The 19094-nt window shown below is 42.6% G+C and overlaps 1 protein-coding gene across 1 annotated transcript; it reads right to left on the bottom strand.

Annotated features, from left to right (window-relative positions):
- Positions 1-2143: 2143 nt before the first annotated feature.
- Positions 2144-18218, bottom strand: perp (p53 apoptosis effector related to pmp22). Its single transcript, XM_080782016.1, has 3 exons — positions 17786-18218; positions 10407-10547; positions 2144-5090 (listed from the first exon to the last, which is right to left on the bottom strand). Exons 1-3 carry the CDS (start codon positions 17988-17990, stop codon positions 4879-4881), a joined length of 558 nt encoding a protein of 185 aa, XP_080638142.1. The 5' UTR covers positions 17991-18218; the 3' UTR covers positions 2144-4878.
- Between the last annotated feature and the right edge of the window lie 876 nt (positions 18219-19094).

A 19094-nucleotide genomic window follows, 5' to 3' on the forward strand; every position in this document is an offset into this window, starting at 1 on the left:
TATTGAAAAATGGAACGCTCAAAGTAAAAGTAAAATAGTTATTTATACACCATGCACACTCTACGTACTTGTTTCTCTCTCTCTCTCTCTCTCTCTCTCTCTCTCTCTCTCTCTCTCTCTCTCTCTCTCTCTCTCTCTCTCTCTCTCTTCTGGGAGTTGAAACTCAGGGGAGCTGTCAAGGCTTGCTGAGTCCAGGCTAGTTCTCACACACAAGCCTCTCCCTGGGTGGGGCATGCAGGGTGTGGGCCTCGTTATAATGCATGACTCACAGCTGTTAGCAGGCAGGGCAGGCGTGTGAGGAGGAACAGGGCGTGTCGCCTATACGTTCCTTATCAAAAGTATAGGCCTTACGCTTCGCTGTAAAACACTGAGTGTTTGTTTAACTCAAATGTAACCAAATGTAGTACACACTGTGTGTGTGTGTGTGTGTGTGTGTGTGTGTGTGTGTGTGTGTGTGTGTGTGTGTGTGTGTGTGTGTGTGTGTGTGTGTGTGTGTGTGTGTGTGTGTGTGTTCTGTGCACCACCATATGCCACGAGGAATGCAACCGGCAGTACTGTGACGAGAGCTATACGACATAAGTGCTACAAATGGATTTTCAAACCAATCTCCCAAAGGAGTATCAGTTGTTGCATTTGTTTAACTGTCACTTTCCTGCACGGTGGCACAGTAAGGTAATGCTGTCACCTCACAGCTAGAAGGTCCTGGGTTCGATTCCGGGTTGGCGAAAGGGCCTTTCTGTGGTGAGTTTGCATGTTCTCCCCGTGTTCCCTAGTAGGTATAATACCCTCACAAAAACATGCAGTAATCCTGGTCTCTAAACTGCCTCCCCCTGGCCAGCCAGGGCGCCTGATGGAGGGGAAAGGAAACTGGTTGGAATAACGTGTTCCTCCCACGCGCTATGCCCGGCCGGGGAAATCACGTTTTCATCTCTCTCCTTGGCCTGGAAGACGTTGAAGACCCCTGCTATACAGAGTACAGACATGAATGAAGACCCCTGCTATACAGTACAGACATGAATGAAGACCCCTGCTATACAGAGTACAGACATGATTGAAGACCCCTGCTATACAGTACAGACATGAATGAAGACCCCTGCTATACAGAGTACAGACACGAATGAAGACCCCTGCTATACAGTACAGACACGAATGAAGACCCCTGCTATACGGAGTACAGACACGAATGAAGACCCCTGCTATACAGAGTACAGACACGAATGCAAAGACCCCTGCTATACAGAGTACAGACATGAATGAAGACCCCTGCTATACAGAGTACAGACATGAATGAAGACCCCTGCTATACAGTACAGACATGAATGCAAAGACCCCTGCTATACAGAGTACAGACACGAATGAAGACCCCTGCTATACAGAGTACAGACACGAATGAAGACCCCTGCTATACAGAGTACAGACACGAATGAAGACCCCTGCTATACAGAGTACAGACACGAATGAAGAACCCCTGCTATACAGAGTACAGACATGAATGAAGACCCCTGCTATACAGTACAGACATGAACGAAGACCCCTGCTATACAGAGTACAGACACGAATGAAGACCCTATTTCTGAGAGGGCAAAAGGTATAGTGAGGGCGGTGCCAACACTGCCAAGCATCCGTGCAACCAAAGTGCATGTAGCATGTGAAGTCACAAATTGCCAGTGGTGGATAGTAACTATACTGTACTTAAGTACATTTACTCAAGTACTCTACCTTAGTAGTTTTTACTGGAGTATTTCCATTTCAAATGTACTTCTACTCCACTACTTCCCAGAGGCAAATATTGTACTTTTTACTTCACTACAATTAATTTAAAACCTTAGTTACTGGTTATTTTATGGATTTTGATTATTATTACAAAACATACATTAACCACGTCAGCCCTATATCTATATAACGGCTATTTGAAACTAAAAGACTATTTCTACAATAGGATATTGATACTTTTACACAAGTACAACATTATTACTTCTTCCATCACTGCAAATTATAATATTATCCCTTAGTTGTACTAATGATGCCCCTCTTTATCTTCTTTCTCTTTCTAGTTCTCTTTTCCCGTCTCCTCTACTTGAATTCAATGAATTGTAAACAACAGTGTACTGTATTTCACATGCAAATCACTCTGGAAAGTTAGTGTTATTGTCTCCAAGAAAACAAAATCTTTATTGCATAAAAATACACACAGCTCAAAAAAACATCAAAGTACAGCAGAAAAAGAAAAACGGATGGTCTCAAAGAAGTGGAAGGATGTTAATAATAATACATAGTAAAATCCATAGGGTTAACTTATCTGCTGAGCCTAACGGCTCCATTTGGTTATATTTGTACACTATGTGACTTAAATTAACACTGAGGATTTTACAGTGTAATAATAATAATAATAGCTACCGTACAGCCACGCTGCCAGCATTAATGATTGCCGTTTTCACAGACTTCATGTCACCCCCCCCCCCCCCAGCCTGTGTTGGTCAAGCCCTATTTACAGGTGTAAAAAAGTTACCGTACTTTAAAATCTAGCATAGAGAACTGAAGTGTGAATAGGCAGGCCTTAATCTGTTTTAGAATCTAACGGAAGATATTCCGTTTGCTTACACAAATAAATAATACTCTCTTCAGCTGGAAAGGATCTTTGAAGTCAAGTCACTTTTTTACACATATGAACAGGGCCTCAGACTACAGACTACACTGACAAATCTCAGATCAATAATAATTAATTACACCCCAATTTATTGTAATCCAAAAGGCAAACCCGGACCTGCAGCAACAACAACTACACAGGTCAACAAGTTAAGGCACAAGTTTTAAATAAAGTATACAGTTGAATCCTTAGTGTTTATTTAACTCTGAAGAGTACACGCATGGAAACAAATGCACCAGTCGGAGTTAACCCATTTTGGACTGAGGTCGATAAAATAAAAAAGCTTCTAAATCCTAAAGTTTTTCTATGTCAGTGGGTGCTCAACCTTTTTCATGTCAAGGACCCCCAGAATTATCTCTATTGGGCCACGGACCCCCATCTCAAAATATGTAGTTCCAGGGACCCCCCCAGAAGCAAATATTTTTGTTCAAAATGTTCGCTCTGAAATATATATTCAATGATTTGCACCACATTTTATTGATTTTTCAAAAATAGCAGACCTACAGACCTGTAGACCTGCTATTTTTCAATAGCTAAATTATAACTTGTTTAAAACACCAAAAGGGGTTCCCGCCCCAAAAATGAGTTAAATGAACAGTGAGGATTTCATTGGGTATCGTGTGATTGTATGAAGCAAGGTGTCTTATGAAGTCAGTACAGTAGAGATATGACAGTATGAGGGACACCAAAGCCTACAGAGGAATGTCGAAAAAAACACTCACGTATGTTGCCCATTAAACTGACTCTTGTGACGTTGTGCATTGTTGAAGCATGAGTTCAAGAAATGACATAAGTGAGACACTGCTACACGAATGTAAAAAGGCTGTTTCAAGGATGGACAATATACAAAGACATTGGAAGAATTACTTGACATCCACCCCAGTGGGGTCACGTGAACTGTGAATATTGGTCGATGGCATAAAAATGCCTTAAAAAAAACATACCCAAGGGCCATGAAGAAGCAAAGAGGAAATAAAAAACTTACGTTACCATTTACAAACTCACAATCAAATATGTATCTATTTACCCATAGAGTGGGTATAATGTTCCCTAACAGATGTGACCACACAGCAATTAGCCACATGTCTTCCCTTTCGCAAAAATTACACTTTTCTGAATCGCCCACAAAACAGTTGGGGGTGAACAAACATCAAAATGCAGCCATTGAAATACATGTACAATTTCTTTGTCCAATGCAAAATATACTGTATGCGGATTACATTCAGATTCCGTATCTATATATTTTTTGTTCTGTGTTCCCTTTTATGCAACTACTGTAACCTACTGTAACACAAGATGTGTTTAGGATATGAGATTTACGGAAAAGCTCCTTGTAATATAATACACCACACAAACTATTTAATAAACTATCCAGCGTGATATATTTGTCCGGTCATACAAGATATCTTACGGTGGGATGTGAATGTAACCTGGGACAGTTATGTATCCAAAGCGTGAAATATAAATCATATTAAAGCTACAGTATGACCGTACAGAAACCGAACCCTTATCTTAAGTGCACTTAGGTGATCTTGCATTTGAAGAATTACAGGTAATAATCTATGCTTATATGCTTATGAAGAAATGCTGTAGCAAAGACCAGGAGTTTTACGGGGCTGAATTAAAATAATTTAACCCATTCTGAACGGGAACCCATTTTGGTGTTTGCATCATGTCGTGCTTTAGCTATTGAAAAATAGCAGATCTACAAGCTCATAGCGCGCCACCGAGTGGCGCGCTACGAGCTTGTAGGTCTGCTATTTTTGAAAAAATCGAAGAACGACTGACATTTTTAGAATCTGATCTCAGGTCAGAATGGGGTTAATCAGACCAGTGTGTGTCCAGTGGAAACCTCGTATGAATCTGATCTCAGGTCAGAATGGGTTAAGAACAATTAAAATGAAACCGACATGAAAATGTCCGATCGCAGTCCAGTTCCAATAAGCGTCGTCTAGTTTAGTACTTCTAGTGGCACTGCCCCTCGGTCAGTGGGGGGAGGGCTTTTCCACTGGCAAGCCAAATCAAAAACAAACAAACAAAAACTGGACAGTGCTGTTCTGGCCAAGACACACATCCACCATAGCTCCTGGGGGAAAAAACGGTGACAATGTGTTAGAACGCTTCAGTGGCCAGCACAGCACAGATTCAGCTTCCCCCGAGTGAGAAGAAGAGTGTAATTGGGACTGTGTGGGTTTTATTTATAGCGCTTTTTGAAAGTCTCTCTCTCTCTCTTAGGCGGAAGAGTAAATGTATTTGGTCTTGGCCAGGCCCGTCAGCTCGTCCTCGTAGCGCGGCATGCAGCAGAAGAGGATGCCACAGCCGATGGCCAGGATGGTGGCCCCCCAGCCGAAGCCGTACGCCCAGGTGTAGTCGTAGTGGCCCTCGAAGATCTCCTCGCTGAAGTAGACCGGGAAGATGATCAGCGCGATGAACTGGAGAAGCACTGAAGGAAGGGGAGGAAACAGGAGAAGGGTGAGAGGGGTGTGTGGAGCAGTGGTTTTTCAAACCCTTTTCAAATCAAGTGCCCATTATTAATTCTGCATTTGATCCACACGGACCACCATTTTGGTGCTATTTATTTAGTCTCTCGGACCCAAAACTAAAGCACGTGTTGTTAATGTTGACGCACAATGCCACGCATGCTACATGGCAAACGTCGATCAAAGTTACCATTCTTCTACAATCTACGTGTTCTAATTGTGTATATAGACTTCTTGTAAATTATAGGCCTAATGCAGATGTTTAACAATAATGTAACTCTTGAATGAACTCTAAAATTAAACCAAAATGGACCCGTATATGGGTCCATTTGTTTATTTTAGAGTTACAGACCTTGTAGAGCAGGGGTGCCCACACTTTTTTGACTTGAGGTCTACTTTTAAAATTGCCAGCTCAAGGTGATCTACCAACCAAAAAAATATTATCCCATTGCTTAGAATACTCAAAATAAATAACATTAAGGCATTAGGACTGTTTCAAAATCAATTCTATTTATTTACCTCTTCAGTTACCCCACATTGCAAAGAAGATATTTTTTGTTAAAGTTACTCTTTGTAATAACGTCAATCAATTTCAATTTGTAATAACATATTGCTCATAAAATGTTACAAATATTAAAAGTATCACAAAAAAGCATACACAATCACATGAAGGAATAATGCACCACTCAACTCAACCAGAGCAGAACTTCATACAATTTAAGTAAAAAAAATCTGAACTATCCCTTTAATCAGATGACTGCTTGCAGCCTTGCACTGAATGGAGTCCGTCAGCGCTGCGTAATCCGGACAGTCACTGCTGACAGCTAGTCTTAAACAGGCCTCCAAATGATCGTCCGTCAACGTGGAACGATATTTGGACTTAATTATCTTTTTTGTATTGTATTGTATACTTCATTAGTCTCCCGAGGAAGAAATTTGTCTTAGACAAATCTTCATGTGGGAAAACGCTGATTCACATAAATATGTGGAGCCAAATAACGCTGTGAGCGAGGCTGCACAAGTCCTGATGTTTGGATACTTTTCCTCCACGAGTAAGTTCCAAAACTCTCCATCGCCGGCGCGCAACTTTAACTGTATGCCAGCCTGCAGTGCCATGATCTCATTCTCCAACGCAGAAGAGTTCATGTTAAAAAGTGTTGCTATTTTCGAGGCAATGGAATCAACATCAGCTTCTGAATGGGAAGCACATTAATGTAGCGATGGGCTCGAGTAAGGCAAACGCAGTTGGACTTGGAATGTGACATTGTGAAAAAATAATCTTCTTCCCACTCTGCATGGAAGTGATATGTTTTAGGCTTCTTTGCCGCGCGCATCTTGCTATAAATATGAACAATGATGGATAGATATCCTTTTAATTTGTTTGTTTAACAACAGAACAGACCCGACGTTCCCCACACTTGAAAACAAGGCACTGCATTGTGGGGGGTTTTAAAGCCGCCGCCGCCTGCCCGAGGCGAGGTTGTTTTTTATTTATTTTTTGTTCATGGCAGGGCCAAGCGGTCTACCTGCGCAGCGCTTGCGATCGACTGGTCGACCGCGATCGACGTAATGGGCACCCCTGTTGTAGAGCAACAGGAAAAGTCAGACATCGATTAATAACCGTGTTATAATAGTCACACTGGATTATTATTTTTCGTTCTGCTTTTATTACGTTTTTTTGTTGTTGTCGTAAATAATCTTTTCCATTTATATTGTTGGCATTCTGTTGATGAACCAGACAGACACTGGAGATGAACAAATAGAGGTGGGTATATATAACGAGGCAGCCAGTCAGAGATGAAGTATAATATAACCAAATGTACAGTAACTGTTGTTACTGTACATTAACAACAGTGCTGCTGACAAAGAGTTACGGAAAGATTCTTTGCATGAGAGAGTAACAGCACCATCTACAACACGTCATCTGTGTTAACCGAGAGGTGAGTCAGGATTCATAGGTATATTTTGTATTTATTTGTATTGCCCCATGTCTCACTTTTCTGTCCTAGAAAGTGGTGACTGATTTATGAGTCACTACTGCCCCCCCCCCCCTTTCCCTCCCTGGAGCACTGCAGGCAGGGCTGGTGGCAGGGTTTAATAACTGCTACTTCTCAAAATAAATATTCTACAGTTCAAATAGGGGCACTTCATCCATATTTGGAACTCGTCCAGAGAGCAGCAGATGTTTGCGTTTAGCTTTTTTACTGACACTGTCAACCGCCATTCTTGACATAATACAGTAGCTAGGTCCCATAGAATGTTTGTTCTGAATATGATGGAGTCACCCACATCATGATAGCCTGGAACTCACCTATGCTTTCTATGGCAGAAACTGTGCACAGCTGCTGGACATGAGACTAATTAATTAGAGCGACAGAGAGAGAGAGAGGAGTGTGTTTGTGTACGTCAATTTAACAAAGGTGCAGTCGATCAGAAATCAGCAGAGAGTGATCGACGTTTGCGTTACTCTATGCCGTATTGAAGTGGACTCGGACCCAGACTTTTTACATATTACATAACATTTTTGGGGTCTTTGAAAAAGAAAAACTGAAAACACCTTATCAGGCCTATGAATGGGCCAGGTTATGGTTACGTCAAGCTTACTCATATAGTTGTGACGTCATCATCATCATCACAAGGTGTGTGGATGTGCACTTTTCTGTTCCTATGGTCTCACAGTCAGTGGGGTGAGTGAGTCAGTCAGTCAGATGGGCAGACTGTGTTTGTTCCCATAGCAACAACGTCATATCACCCGTCCCTCTGCCTCTCTATACCCAGCAAAACAACAGACTGACTCTCTCCTCACTGTACTCCACTGGTATAAACTGTACTTCACTCCACTGGTATATAAACTGTACTTCACTCCAACCGCCTCGCTTCAGGACTCAACTCACACAGTGACTGATTCCCTCCCGTCTTTGTTCTCATGGCCTGACGCTCCTCCTTTACACTCATTACGTTAAAGTCATTGCCCTCCTTCACTCAGGACGGTCAAGCTTAAGATGCTCCCCCTTTTTTGAATCTGAGCCATGGCCTACATTCCCTCCTTCTTCTTGCTCCCTCTGTCCCACTTTCACCCCTCTCAAAAAAATCTTCCCGTTCTTTCTCTGTCTCACTCTCCCTGCTCTCCCTCGAGACTCACACTGCCTCACAGTATGTCGCTCTCTCCTTCCAAGATTCACATGCTCGGGTCAGCGAAGGCGATAAAACTGAGGAGCTGTTGAATCAACAGCTTGACGACTATAAAGTCTGGTTTTTGGTTGGAGTTGCTATGTATAAACCATAGCTCGTCGCAGACGAGCTATGGTTTATACATAGCAACTCCAACCAAAACCAGACTCGGTAGTGCTGTCGCCTCACAGCTTTATGTTTGTGAGGAAACAACAACAGGATCTGTACAGGTGACTCTGTAACTGCGACAGTGTAGCCTTGTAGCCTTAGCCTACTACAAATGGAAAGGCACCCTTTTTATAACAATTCACTCTGAGACTGTACAAATGGACTGTTATGGGTCCATTTTGACACTCTCGGGTAGCCCATTCTCCAAACCAGTATATGTCGCCCCTCACGCACACAGCTGTCGGTTGTAGTGTTGTTGACATTGGCTTGGCAGGTATTAAAGAACATCTCTCATATGTGTCAAAATCGCGGGGGTCCGCGGTAGTCTGGCCATTCTTTAACCGGCAGCTTTACAAGCCGCTGGTAACAGACTAAAACACACCGATAGACCCTGTGTAGTCCACGCTCTGCAGGAAGCAGTGGTCAGCTCTCTACTGACAGCATGACACCAGAGAAAAGAGAAAACACAAGAATATAGTAAAGTGACACTACCCACAAACTTAATGGATGCTTCCAACCCCTGCCCTCTGGCCAGAGACTCACAACAATGGATTCGGGAACAGTTTTCTCCCAACAACAGCGACCCGGGCTCAACCAGGCTGGGACATAATGGGCACGTTCGGAAATACCACACCAGGGTGCACTCGCCTATTAGTTTGCATTGCATTCAGTGCGCTTGTTTTCGAACGCGCCCAATAACAGTGAATGCCACAGACGAAAAACTGTCTAAAGTCCACACTATTTATCCATAAGGTATAAATGATGGATAAGGGGTCAGGACAACGAGGCCTTTTCGTGGAGGGGTCAGAATGAAATTTGGGACATAGACTGTTTTTCGTCTGTGGTACTCTTTTACTGTCTCCTGCCTTTTAACTGGCTACTTTCTAAAATATACTAAAATATCCTCTTCATTTTGTGATTGCGGTTTATTGTGTTGCTGTTTCCACTGAATGGACAATACTGTATATGTACAGTTATTTGCAAACCACTCAAAGCCTGTAGTCAGTTGAAAACACAGAACACTACCTAAAAGCAACGCAAGCGTCAACACGCTTGCCCTCTTTGTGACACTGAAATATGTGATGTTTTTGGTCTGATCAAAAACATGTGTGAAAAGCATGGTTCTGCCGGCTGGAGCCTCTCATTTCATCACACAGCTCAAACTGCTGCTCAAGAGAGTGCAGATGGTTTCGGGTGGCCTGCCAGACCCCCCCCTTGTTTAGTAAAACACTATTAGCAATTATGTCCCAAACGTAACCACTTTCAACCTGGCGTCGCTATTTTGGGCGTGCCATTAAAGACATTTTTGGAATAAGGCAGAAGTGGTTAAATTATAACAAACTCAACAAAGTTCAGTCGGTGCATAACGTTATTTTACATATTTACTTGTGCTACGTGCTCATTGTGTAGTTAAAGATGGAGTGCCTCAATTCATGTGTCTGTGAGGTGAGAGTACTTCATTAGACACCCTGGAGTCGTTATTATGTGCAATGGTGAATTAACTTTGTATTTAGGGTTTCTTCCTGACCTTGACAGTCAAACGGGCCAATGAAATAAACAGTAATATAGTGACATCACATTATCAGCCCCTCCCCTAACCCCTCCCCCTTTATCATACAACTACAGCTGTGGGTGCGGCTTCAGTTCAGGTGGATCACCAGCCATCACCACCCTCCAGGCAAACCAGGCATACTTAATGAACTGGTGGGCGTGTCCACATAAAAGCATGATTTTAACAAACACTGTACACGTTTTGGAACAAGTTCTTCCTCCTTATATTATAATAATACCTGATGATCATGTTTTAGGGTGGAGAAAAATCGTGGCACTCCATCTCTTTCATATACTAGATTTTCAGGTTTTGCCATGTGTCAAGTGTGTGTGTGTGTGTGTGTGTGTGTGTGTGTGTGTGTGTGTGTGTGTGTGTTTTCCAGCCTTACCGGTGAGGAACAGCAGCAGTCCTATGAAGGGCAGCAGAGTGATGTTGAGCGTGCAGCACAGAGCCACGCAGGAGATGATGAAGGCGATCAGGAGGATGAGGAAACCGATGACCATCAGAGCAGCCACACCCTGGGCCCAAGCTGCACACACACACACACACACACACACACACACACACACACACATAAATGTTAATGACAGACTTCATCACACGTTACTCTACCTCGTTGTGTAGCTACATATAAATAAGTAAGGTCATGTTTGGTAGTTTTCTAATACGGAACCATTTAAAATGAATCGTTCCATATCAACCCAGGCACACTAAGGAGATACATTTTATATCTTTAAAAAGCATCACAGTATAATATAAGCCTCATCCTTCAGCCAAACACGACCTGCGACAAGACATTTCTGGCAATTAACAGCCGTTATTGTCCTGTTGGGTTTGTCCTGTTGTTGACATTCCGGGGCCGGTCAGTTCACTTAAGCAGACAAAAATAATGAAGAGCACATTCCGAAAGATTTAGAAAGTTTAGTTGGTGAAAGACACAGAAACAGACTTTATATACAGCTATTTATACAGCTATTTTCAGTGCATGGCAAAATGTATTTTCTAAAAACACGCCACGTACGGCAGCACTTTCAGACTTATCGTGCGTGTGGGTTTTTTAGCCTGTCCTGACAAACACCGTGAATGTGCGTGCTGGCTGACATATAGCCTACAGCAGCAACATGACGCAAATGAATGCCACAACCTACATCATGATCCCATAGAAAACCGGGAATATGGCTTAATGGCTTTGTCTTGGTTTCTGTCACCATGTGAATGGATGGATTAATTATATAACTATGATGATCTGGTATGAAATTACAGCGGCGTGCAATAATGAGACCCTTAAACTGTGTCTGGTCGGTGGTGTGCTGATGATCTCAGCACATTTAAATTTGTATTTTAGTCAAATAAAAAAAATCTTAGTTCGGATGATGCAAAACGTATCGTGCAAAACGCAACACTTTTGCATCACGAGCCTTTTGCGTCAGCCTGTGTGGACTTATACACGCCTCTTTCTCAAGGTATGCTAGCTGCTCTACTCTCTTTGATGAATAAATAAAATTGCTAGGTTTCGCGGGCCCAAGGGTCACGAAACGTATCAATGAAAACATATCTCACCGTTTTTTTGAGTCAAAACACGTGCACTTGTGACTCGTCTCTCTACAGTTTCAACACACTGCTGTACATACAGCACACACACACACACACACACACACACACACACACCTAGAATGCTGCTCAGCCCATGCTTTAAATTATTCACATCTCCATGTGTGTGTGTGTGTGTCTGTCTGTCTGTCAGTGGTGTACGGCAAGTGAGAACATGATAAGTCAAATGCCCGAGGGTGCGGAGGGAAGTGTTACCATGGAACGAACACACACACACACACACACACACACACACACACACACACACACACACACACCTTTAACTTGTCGAACTGGTTGAGTTTTCTGTGATAGCTGTGTGTCACTCATGCTCACTGCTCAGTAATACACATACTATATATACAGCTCTAACAACTGTCCTTAACCGTTTAAGCTATGAAAATAGCTCACAGCGCAGTTCATTAAAATGTTTTTCTTTAATATTTGAACATTTGAGAATATGTTTAGCTTATAATGCCCAAAATAGGGATGTCAAGAGTGAAAGTGGTTAACCCATTTTGACCTGAGATCAGATTCTAAAAATGTCTTCTACATCCTGACGGTTTTCTGAAAAAGCTGTGTTTCTATGTCAGTGGTTCTTTGTTTTTTCAAAAACAGCAGACCTACAAGCTCGTAGCGCGCCACTCGGTGGCGCGCTATGAGCTTGTAGATCTGCTATTTTTCAATAGCTAAAGCGTAACATAATGCTAACACCAAAAGGGGTTCCCGCCCCAAAAGTGGTTAAACATGTATAGCCTGGGACCCAAACTAATAACCTGAATCTCAACAAGCTCATTAAAATGCATTACCCCCACCATAGTAACAAGATCCACACTGCTCTATTGAAATGGAAATGTGTGCCACAAAAGTGGTTTGCAAACACAATCTACAAGAGCAACAGTCCTGTTTTACAGAATCAGCATAATGATACATGAAGTATCCCACAGCTTTTTTACAAAACCAAAAGTTTATTTCATGATCCTTTACATCTGGCCACAAATCCACAGAAATCCACCCACTCAGCTTTAAGTGGAAATATACTGTACCTGTCTGGACAAGAACAGACAAATTACACTATCCAGTAAGCAATTTTATGCGCAAATCTGGTAAAACCTTGTCGTCATTACATGTTTTTTTTCGAAAATAATAAGGTTTATATTTTCAGTAGGAGTAAGGCTATAATCAGTGAATAAAACCTGCATTTTTCAGAAAACCTTCAGGAAAAGATAAGAGTTGGATCTGAATGTAAGATGAACCGCATCTGTATGTATTGTAACCATGCTGGAACTGTAATAGATTTATCCAAAAGGTTTGGAACTTTGGAACTATGAGTTTCCTTCTACAGTAGGTTAACAATGAATGACTGGGCTCATCATTTAAAATCAGTGTTTCCGATCGATCATTATCAGTGAACATAAGAGGCCTAAAAGGAAAATAGAACGGTGCAATTCACTAAGAATGACAACATACACATTGATGAGTTGTTGAAGCTATACGCGCTCAAAAGAGTGGGCATACTTAGTTCAAAACCTATGCTGACTTACACACACACACACACACACACACACACACACACACACACACACACACACGCACACGCGCACACACACGCGCGCGCACACCGAGCAGCAACCAGCGAGCAGCAATAAACATTCATGCATAGTGCATGCTTACACAACACAAGTATATAATACGAGTACTTAGCATAAATCCTCAACAGCTATCTTCCCCCATACAGTACATGACACTGGCTGCTACCCATCTTCAGACAGAATAAACCTTTTTTTCCTCCAATAATTGACTTCCCCACAATGAGTATACGTTTCAATAATTACATACTGCACTATGAGTAGACTAGAGTACGTTAATTTCAATCATTTCATTCTCCATAAATGCACTATTTTGTTGAGTGCATACATTTCCACAGCAGGAATTATGGAACCACAGCATCACTGTGATAAGCTTTATAAACTTTATAAGCACACTTATCTGTTCCCTAGTCCCTACAAGTCACTTTTTTTTTACAGGTTCCAACATGTCAAATCAAATTTATTGTAGAGCTGCTACATGCTAGCGTTGTGTATTTTATGTAGGCTACTTTAGGGGTGGGGAATCCCATAGGCTAGGGGGTGACATAAAAAGATAATAGCCGTTGTGTGAATTATGGTTGTGTTGCTCCTCAGAGGCGAGCCATCTAGATTAAACTATACCACATAGCTCCTCTGATATGCAGTACATGGAGTCTCACCAGCAAGGAGTTTGGCTGGGAGAGCGAGATCACATGCAGAGATTCATGCTATCTACCGCAGCTCCCCTCACCTCACCTTTTTGTTTTTATCATTTTTATCCCATGATTTTGTAACCCATTTTTCACCCCTGTGTCAATCATCTAATGTGATCCTGGGCTCTTATACACAGTACCTCCGCCAACCTAGTCCCCATATATGGGGGACAAGGGGAGAGCAACGGACTTGAACTCATGCTTCCTTCATGCCTGAGTGTCCAAGTTGCTCCTTGACACCTGACAGGGGGGGAGTTTCCCTGGTTGGACGTATAGCGCGTGGAAGGAACACGTTATTCCAACCAGTTCCTTTCCCCTCCATCAGGCGCCCCGGCTGGCCAGGGGGAGGCAGTTTTAGAGACCAGGATTACTGCATGTTTTTGTGAGGGTACCTACCCTAGGGGACACGGGGAGAACATGCAAACTCCACACAGGAAGGCCCTTTCGCCAACCCCGCCTTCGGGTATGGTCACTGATGACACGGAGGAGGAAACACGCCGCCAGCACCCACAGCGGGCGGGAATCGAACCCAGGACCTTCAAGCTGTGAGGCGACAGCACTACCAACTGCGCCACCGTGCCCCTCACCTCACCTTTTGAACAGATGTCTGGTAGGAGGACTCAATTTCGTGCTGGCTTCCCACTATGTGAAATCTACCAATTCCACCATTGGACAGGTTAAGAAAATTGTGTCTGACCCCTCCCACGTACTATACCCTGAGTATCGGCTAATGCCATCAGGTAGGAGGTACGAGGTCCAAGCGTGCAAATATAATAGATATATTGCACTATAGTCATCTCTGTCTTTTCGTTTTTCCATGTCTCTCCAGCAAGGTATCATTAAAAACCATCAAAGTGCAAAATCAGAAGATAATGCTGCCCAATAGAGCCATAATGAATCAAATGGGGTGGATCACCTGGTCAGTAGCGCATACCATTAAAAAATGCTCTGTCCTCTTGGGTTCAAAAATCACTATGTAAATAAAGCAAAACTTTATCCATAGTCAAGGAAAGTTTAGTAGTACTAAATGGTAATAACGATTTAATACAGCTCAACACATTTCATAGTCTAGACTCTAGCAGCATGCTGTGTGAGGAATAGTTCAAATAAGTCTCATTCAGAGAACTTCAGACAGATATTGTGTGACCACCAAGGTGTTGAGTGATGTGTCGGGCTAGGAAGCCAGTCAGTGACACATGGCAGTGGAGATAAGACAGATTGCTCTCCGCGGGGAATAGAATAGCCCTGCTGTGAAAGAAAACATTGCGGAAACATTGAATGTCCGAAAACGTTTCCGAGTGGTGCCAGCCACTCCTATATGCAGCTATGTGTGTGTGTGTGTGTCGTTATGTGTCGTGTGTGTCGTACAGTACAGTACAGTACAGTACAGTACAGTACAGTACAGTACAGTACAGTACAGTACAGTACAGTACAGTACAGTACAGTACAGTACAGTACAGTACAGTACAGTGCGAGTAGCCTACAGCAGTAATTCCTAACCTGTGTGCACTTACTAGTGTGCCGTTTGAAATGGCCATGGGTGTGCCGTTTGATTTGAACAAAAGTAGCCTCGGTACCCAGGCTTGTATTTGCGTTGAAAAAAAAGTAACAGCAATAGATAGATACTGCAATAGATACTGGGCTTAGTGGGCTGCCATTCGTTCCGTTGTTGTTGCATCGCTGTTGTTGCCCATCCCCACCAGTTTAATGACCCTCGGCCATAGGAATGCTAATGTATGGCTTTGTTTACATGGGGCCCATCATCTACTCGCATGGCACGTACTGTGTAAAAAAGAACCACCGCTTGCCTGTGTGCGTTCCTAACCTCGCGTCACCAGGCTTTCAGTGCAGTTCCTGCTGGTGCGTTCACGCGGGCAGTTGAAACGTTGCGAGTTTGATGTGGAGCAGCTATACATGCATCATTTCATCTTTTCCTTTGACAATGAAGTGTAGACGTTTCATTTGCCCCATGTGAACGCAACACAGGGGCCTGCTTTTTGCTGGTGTCTTTTAAGCTGACCTACAAGCCCACGCTGTGTTGCAAAAGCGGCTGTGGTGGGCTTACAAATCGCCGGGGGCTGAGTAACGGCAGACAGAGACGACACTATACAGAGAAGAGAGAGAAGGAGAGTCTCAAACGTAACTTTCAAGTGAGAAGAATATAATATGCTAATATATATATATATATATATACAACTAGCCATCTTGTATATATGAGAGGAAATATTTTGTTCTGGTTTCAAATACATTGTAGCAGCTGTGCGCACGTGACGTGTGTATCGTATCTAGGTATGCTCTGGGATTTTTTTGGGCTATGAGAAGTGTGGCCTGGCAGAAAAAAGGTTGGGAAACACTGGCCTACAGTGCAGCACCACTCACTTCGGACTGGTGTGATGTTTTATTATTATTTTAAAAAGAAAATAGCCAATCTACACAAGCTCACAAGGTGTAGCCTCTATAGATCTTGTAGATCACTAATTGTATGTGACACTGTAATGTCGGGCATTAGACAGTTTACCCCCCCAAAAAAATTAAAAACATAAAAAGTTGAACTATGGGAACAATGATATGCATGCCGGTCCAAATTAATTATGGTATCCGTGCTTTTTAAACAGGTTCATGAAAAGTAATACCAGGACCAATTTCTTGATGAAATTCCATACATTTTTGATTGAATTCTTGATGAAATTCCCTCAAAATGGAGCTGTTCCAGCGGTAACCTTTTATACAGCTCCTTGGTATGCTGGTTGACTCGAACGATAATGGCAACAATGCTGTCCCTTGTTGGTGACAGAGGAGGTAGAACCTACAACATCACCCCCCAAAGCAGTCTGTCAGAGACATTACAGGTGCGAGAGAGAGAGTTTCAGTGCTGTGTGTGTGTGTGTGTGTGTGTGTGTGTGTGTGTGTGTGTGTGTGTGTGTGTGTGTGTGTGTGTGTGTGTGTGTGTGTGTGTGTGTGTGTGTGTGTGTGCAGTGAATAACCACTATTATAAAGCATAATTATTCATTAATAGTTGGTCTATAAATAGCATTGTCAACATGGTACGAAGTATTGGCAGCCATCTTGAAGTGAGTATGGCATCATCTCTTCCCACAAACTAATAGAATCTGGCATACAAGTTACTGGAGATCATTTTAATACAGATATGACAACAATAAACTGAGAGAGAGAGATCTTGGCTTGTGAAAGTATCTGAATTATATTTTCATCCAAATTCCTAAACTATAGGTGAAGTGCTGCAATAGAGTTCACCTGTTTATGCTAACATTGAAAGTTAGAGCCAAGTGGATTCCCAACAATGGAACTCAAATGAAGAAATAACTGTTATATGATTGTTGTTAGTGTTGTTGTCGTCATTATTCGTTTATTGTACACAATAACTCAAATGAAAGACTTCAATTGTAATGAGGGACGGAACACCAAAAGCAAAGGAATGCATTTATGTTAATTGTTACAGTTGTGATTTAAGGGTGTGTACGCTTTATTCTGGTTTGTTTTAATGATAATTTATGAACAGCAATAGCTGACAACTGGTTCAAGTTGTTCTCTTTGGAATTCAAGCTACATCTACTTTGTTTTAAGTAAAGCTTTCTGTTAAAATATCCATTAAACTTCCCCCCCCCCTGGCTTGCATGGGTCCCGTCTCCCCGAGGTTGTGAAGGGACGACCTAACAACTGACTAAAGTTCAGTTCGTCCTGCCTCTTCCCGTGGGCTACTCGGCCCTAGTAGGCCCATTTGGCCATTTCGATATACGGTAGCTTTATTTCCGTCCTTCGTATTACAAAGGACTATGAATGTTTAGTTTTACAACGAACTCTCCAAACAGAACAGACTAAACTGGCATGGCCTGCATTGTCCTACATCGCCACGATGTAACACAACGTTTACTTACGGAATTCCATGAGCGACTTGCAGTCCCAGTTCTCATTCCTGCCTCGACACTGGCTCCACATATTGGCGTAGTGCGTCTTGGCGTCTTCGTCCTCGACCCATCCCGACTGCGCGGCGATGGCAACGATGTCGAAAATAACAGCGAAAAGCAGCAGCAGGGGCAATATCCACCTGCATCTGGGGTAGGCGATCCCACAGCGAAACATGACCGACGATTATGGATCTCAAACGAGGCGAGATAGAAAGGATACGCAGCGATCAGCAAGCGCTTGTATGCAGCCTGTGCGTGTTTGCGCAAAAATATAGACTGGATACCGTATATTGTGTGTGTTGCCGGCCGCCTTGCACCGTAAGGTTAGAATAACTATATTGAAGACAAGCGCCCCACCCGAGTGCGTAATGTACGAGTCAACAGTGAACCTGTTTGGGAACCTGTAGGCTGGGCTTGCTGTCTGCTCGGATGGGGCTGGCCCAGAGCCGAAGGTCAGACGAGCTGAGTCAAGCCCAACCCCATTGCATTGACAGTTTCATATTACACTGTCTGGTGGTAACTGACTAACTGTTTAGTGTTTACATGCCAATGATGATGCCATTTCATTTAATCAGCACTGCCTACATAAATTAAAAAGGACAATATATTATATGGGGGAAAGCCGCTCCCAAAACCTTTTCATTATTACTACAATACTAGCAATTGCAACAGCAACAGGTATAACGAACCGTGCATGTCGTGTGGGTTTAGGTGGTGGATATTGGGGATAGCAGTACATTGTGTTAACACAAGGTGGCCGTGGCGGACAGGACATCCAGGTTGTAATGGTAATGGTATCACTATCAGGTGAGTGAGTCTTTGTACACTTTCTCTTACCAGCTCAAACTCTCTCACACCTTTACTGCATGCATGGAGAGAAAATGCTATTCACAACGATACTTAGAATATGAAGAAATAAATCAATAATGGACTATCAGAACAGATGTTGTGGAACATTTTTAGGAAGTGTATAAGGACGCCCTCATGTGGTCTATACAAAATCGTGCAACTGTAAACTGACCTTCAGATTCTTCTATCTATTATTTCTAAATGATCGACCAACCATGTACAAATGATGATTAGCTAGGCCTATGTTATATAGGCCTAGCTAATAGGCCTAGAATCCCCTAGATTAAGCTAGATGTATGCCTTATGTAGGCCTTATGTATGCCAATACATCAAATTGAAAATACAATATGTGTTGTAAGTGCTGTTTGTCAGCTTTGAAACATTTCCATGACAAACCCACTGATGCACCAATTCTATGGGTTTAGGTCTA

The sequence above is a fragment of the Protomyctophum bolini genome (genome assembly GCF_963924005.1).
Source record: "Protomyctophum bolini genome assembly, chromosome: 14".
Classification (NCBI taxonomy): Eukaryota; Metazoa; Chordata; class Actinopteri; order Myctophiformes; family Myctophidae; genus Protomyctophum; species Protomyctophum bolini.

Coding starts and splice junctions, on each gene's coding strand:
- perp (XM_080782016.1), bottom strand. CDS start 17,990: ATGTTTCGCTGTGGGATCGCCTACCCCAGATGCAGGTGGATATTGCCC. Junction 10,548..17,785: donor CAAGTCGCTCATGGAATTCC/GTAAGTAAACGT, acceptor GTGTGTGTGCAG/CTTGGGCCCAGGGTGTGGCT. Junction 5,091..10,406: donor ACTGCTGCTGTTCCTCACCG/GTAAGGCTGGAA, acceptor CCCTTCCTTCAG/TGCTTCTCCAGTTCATCGCG.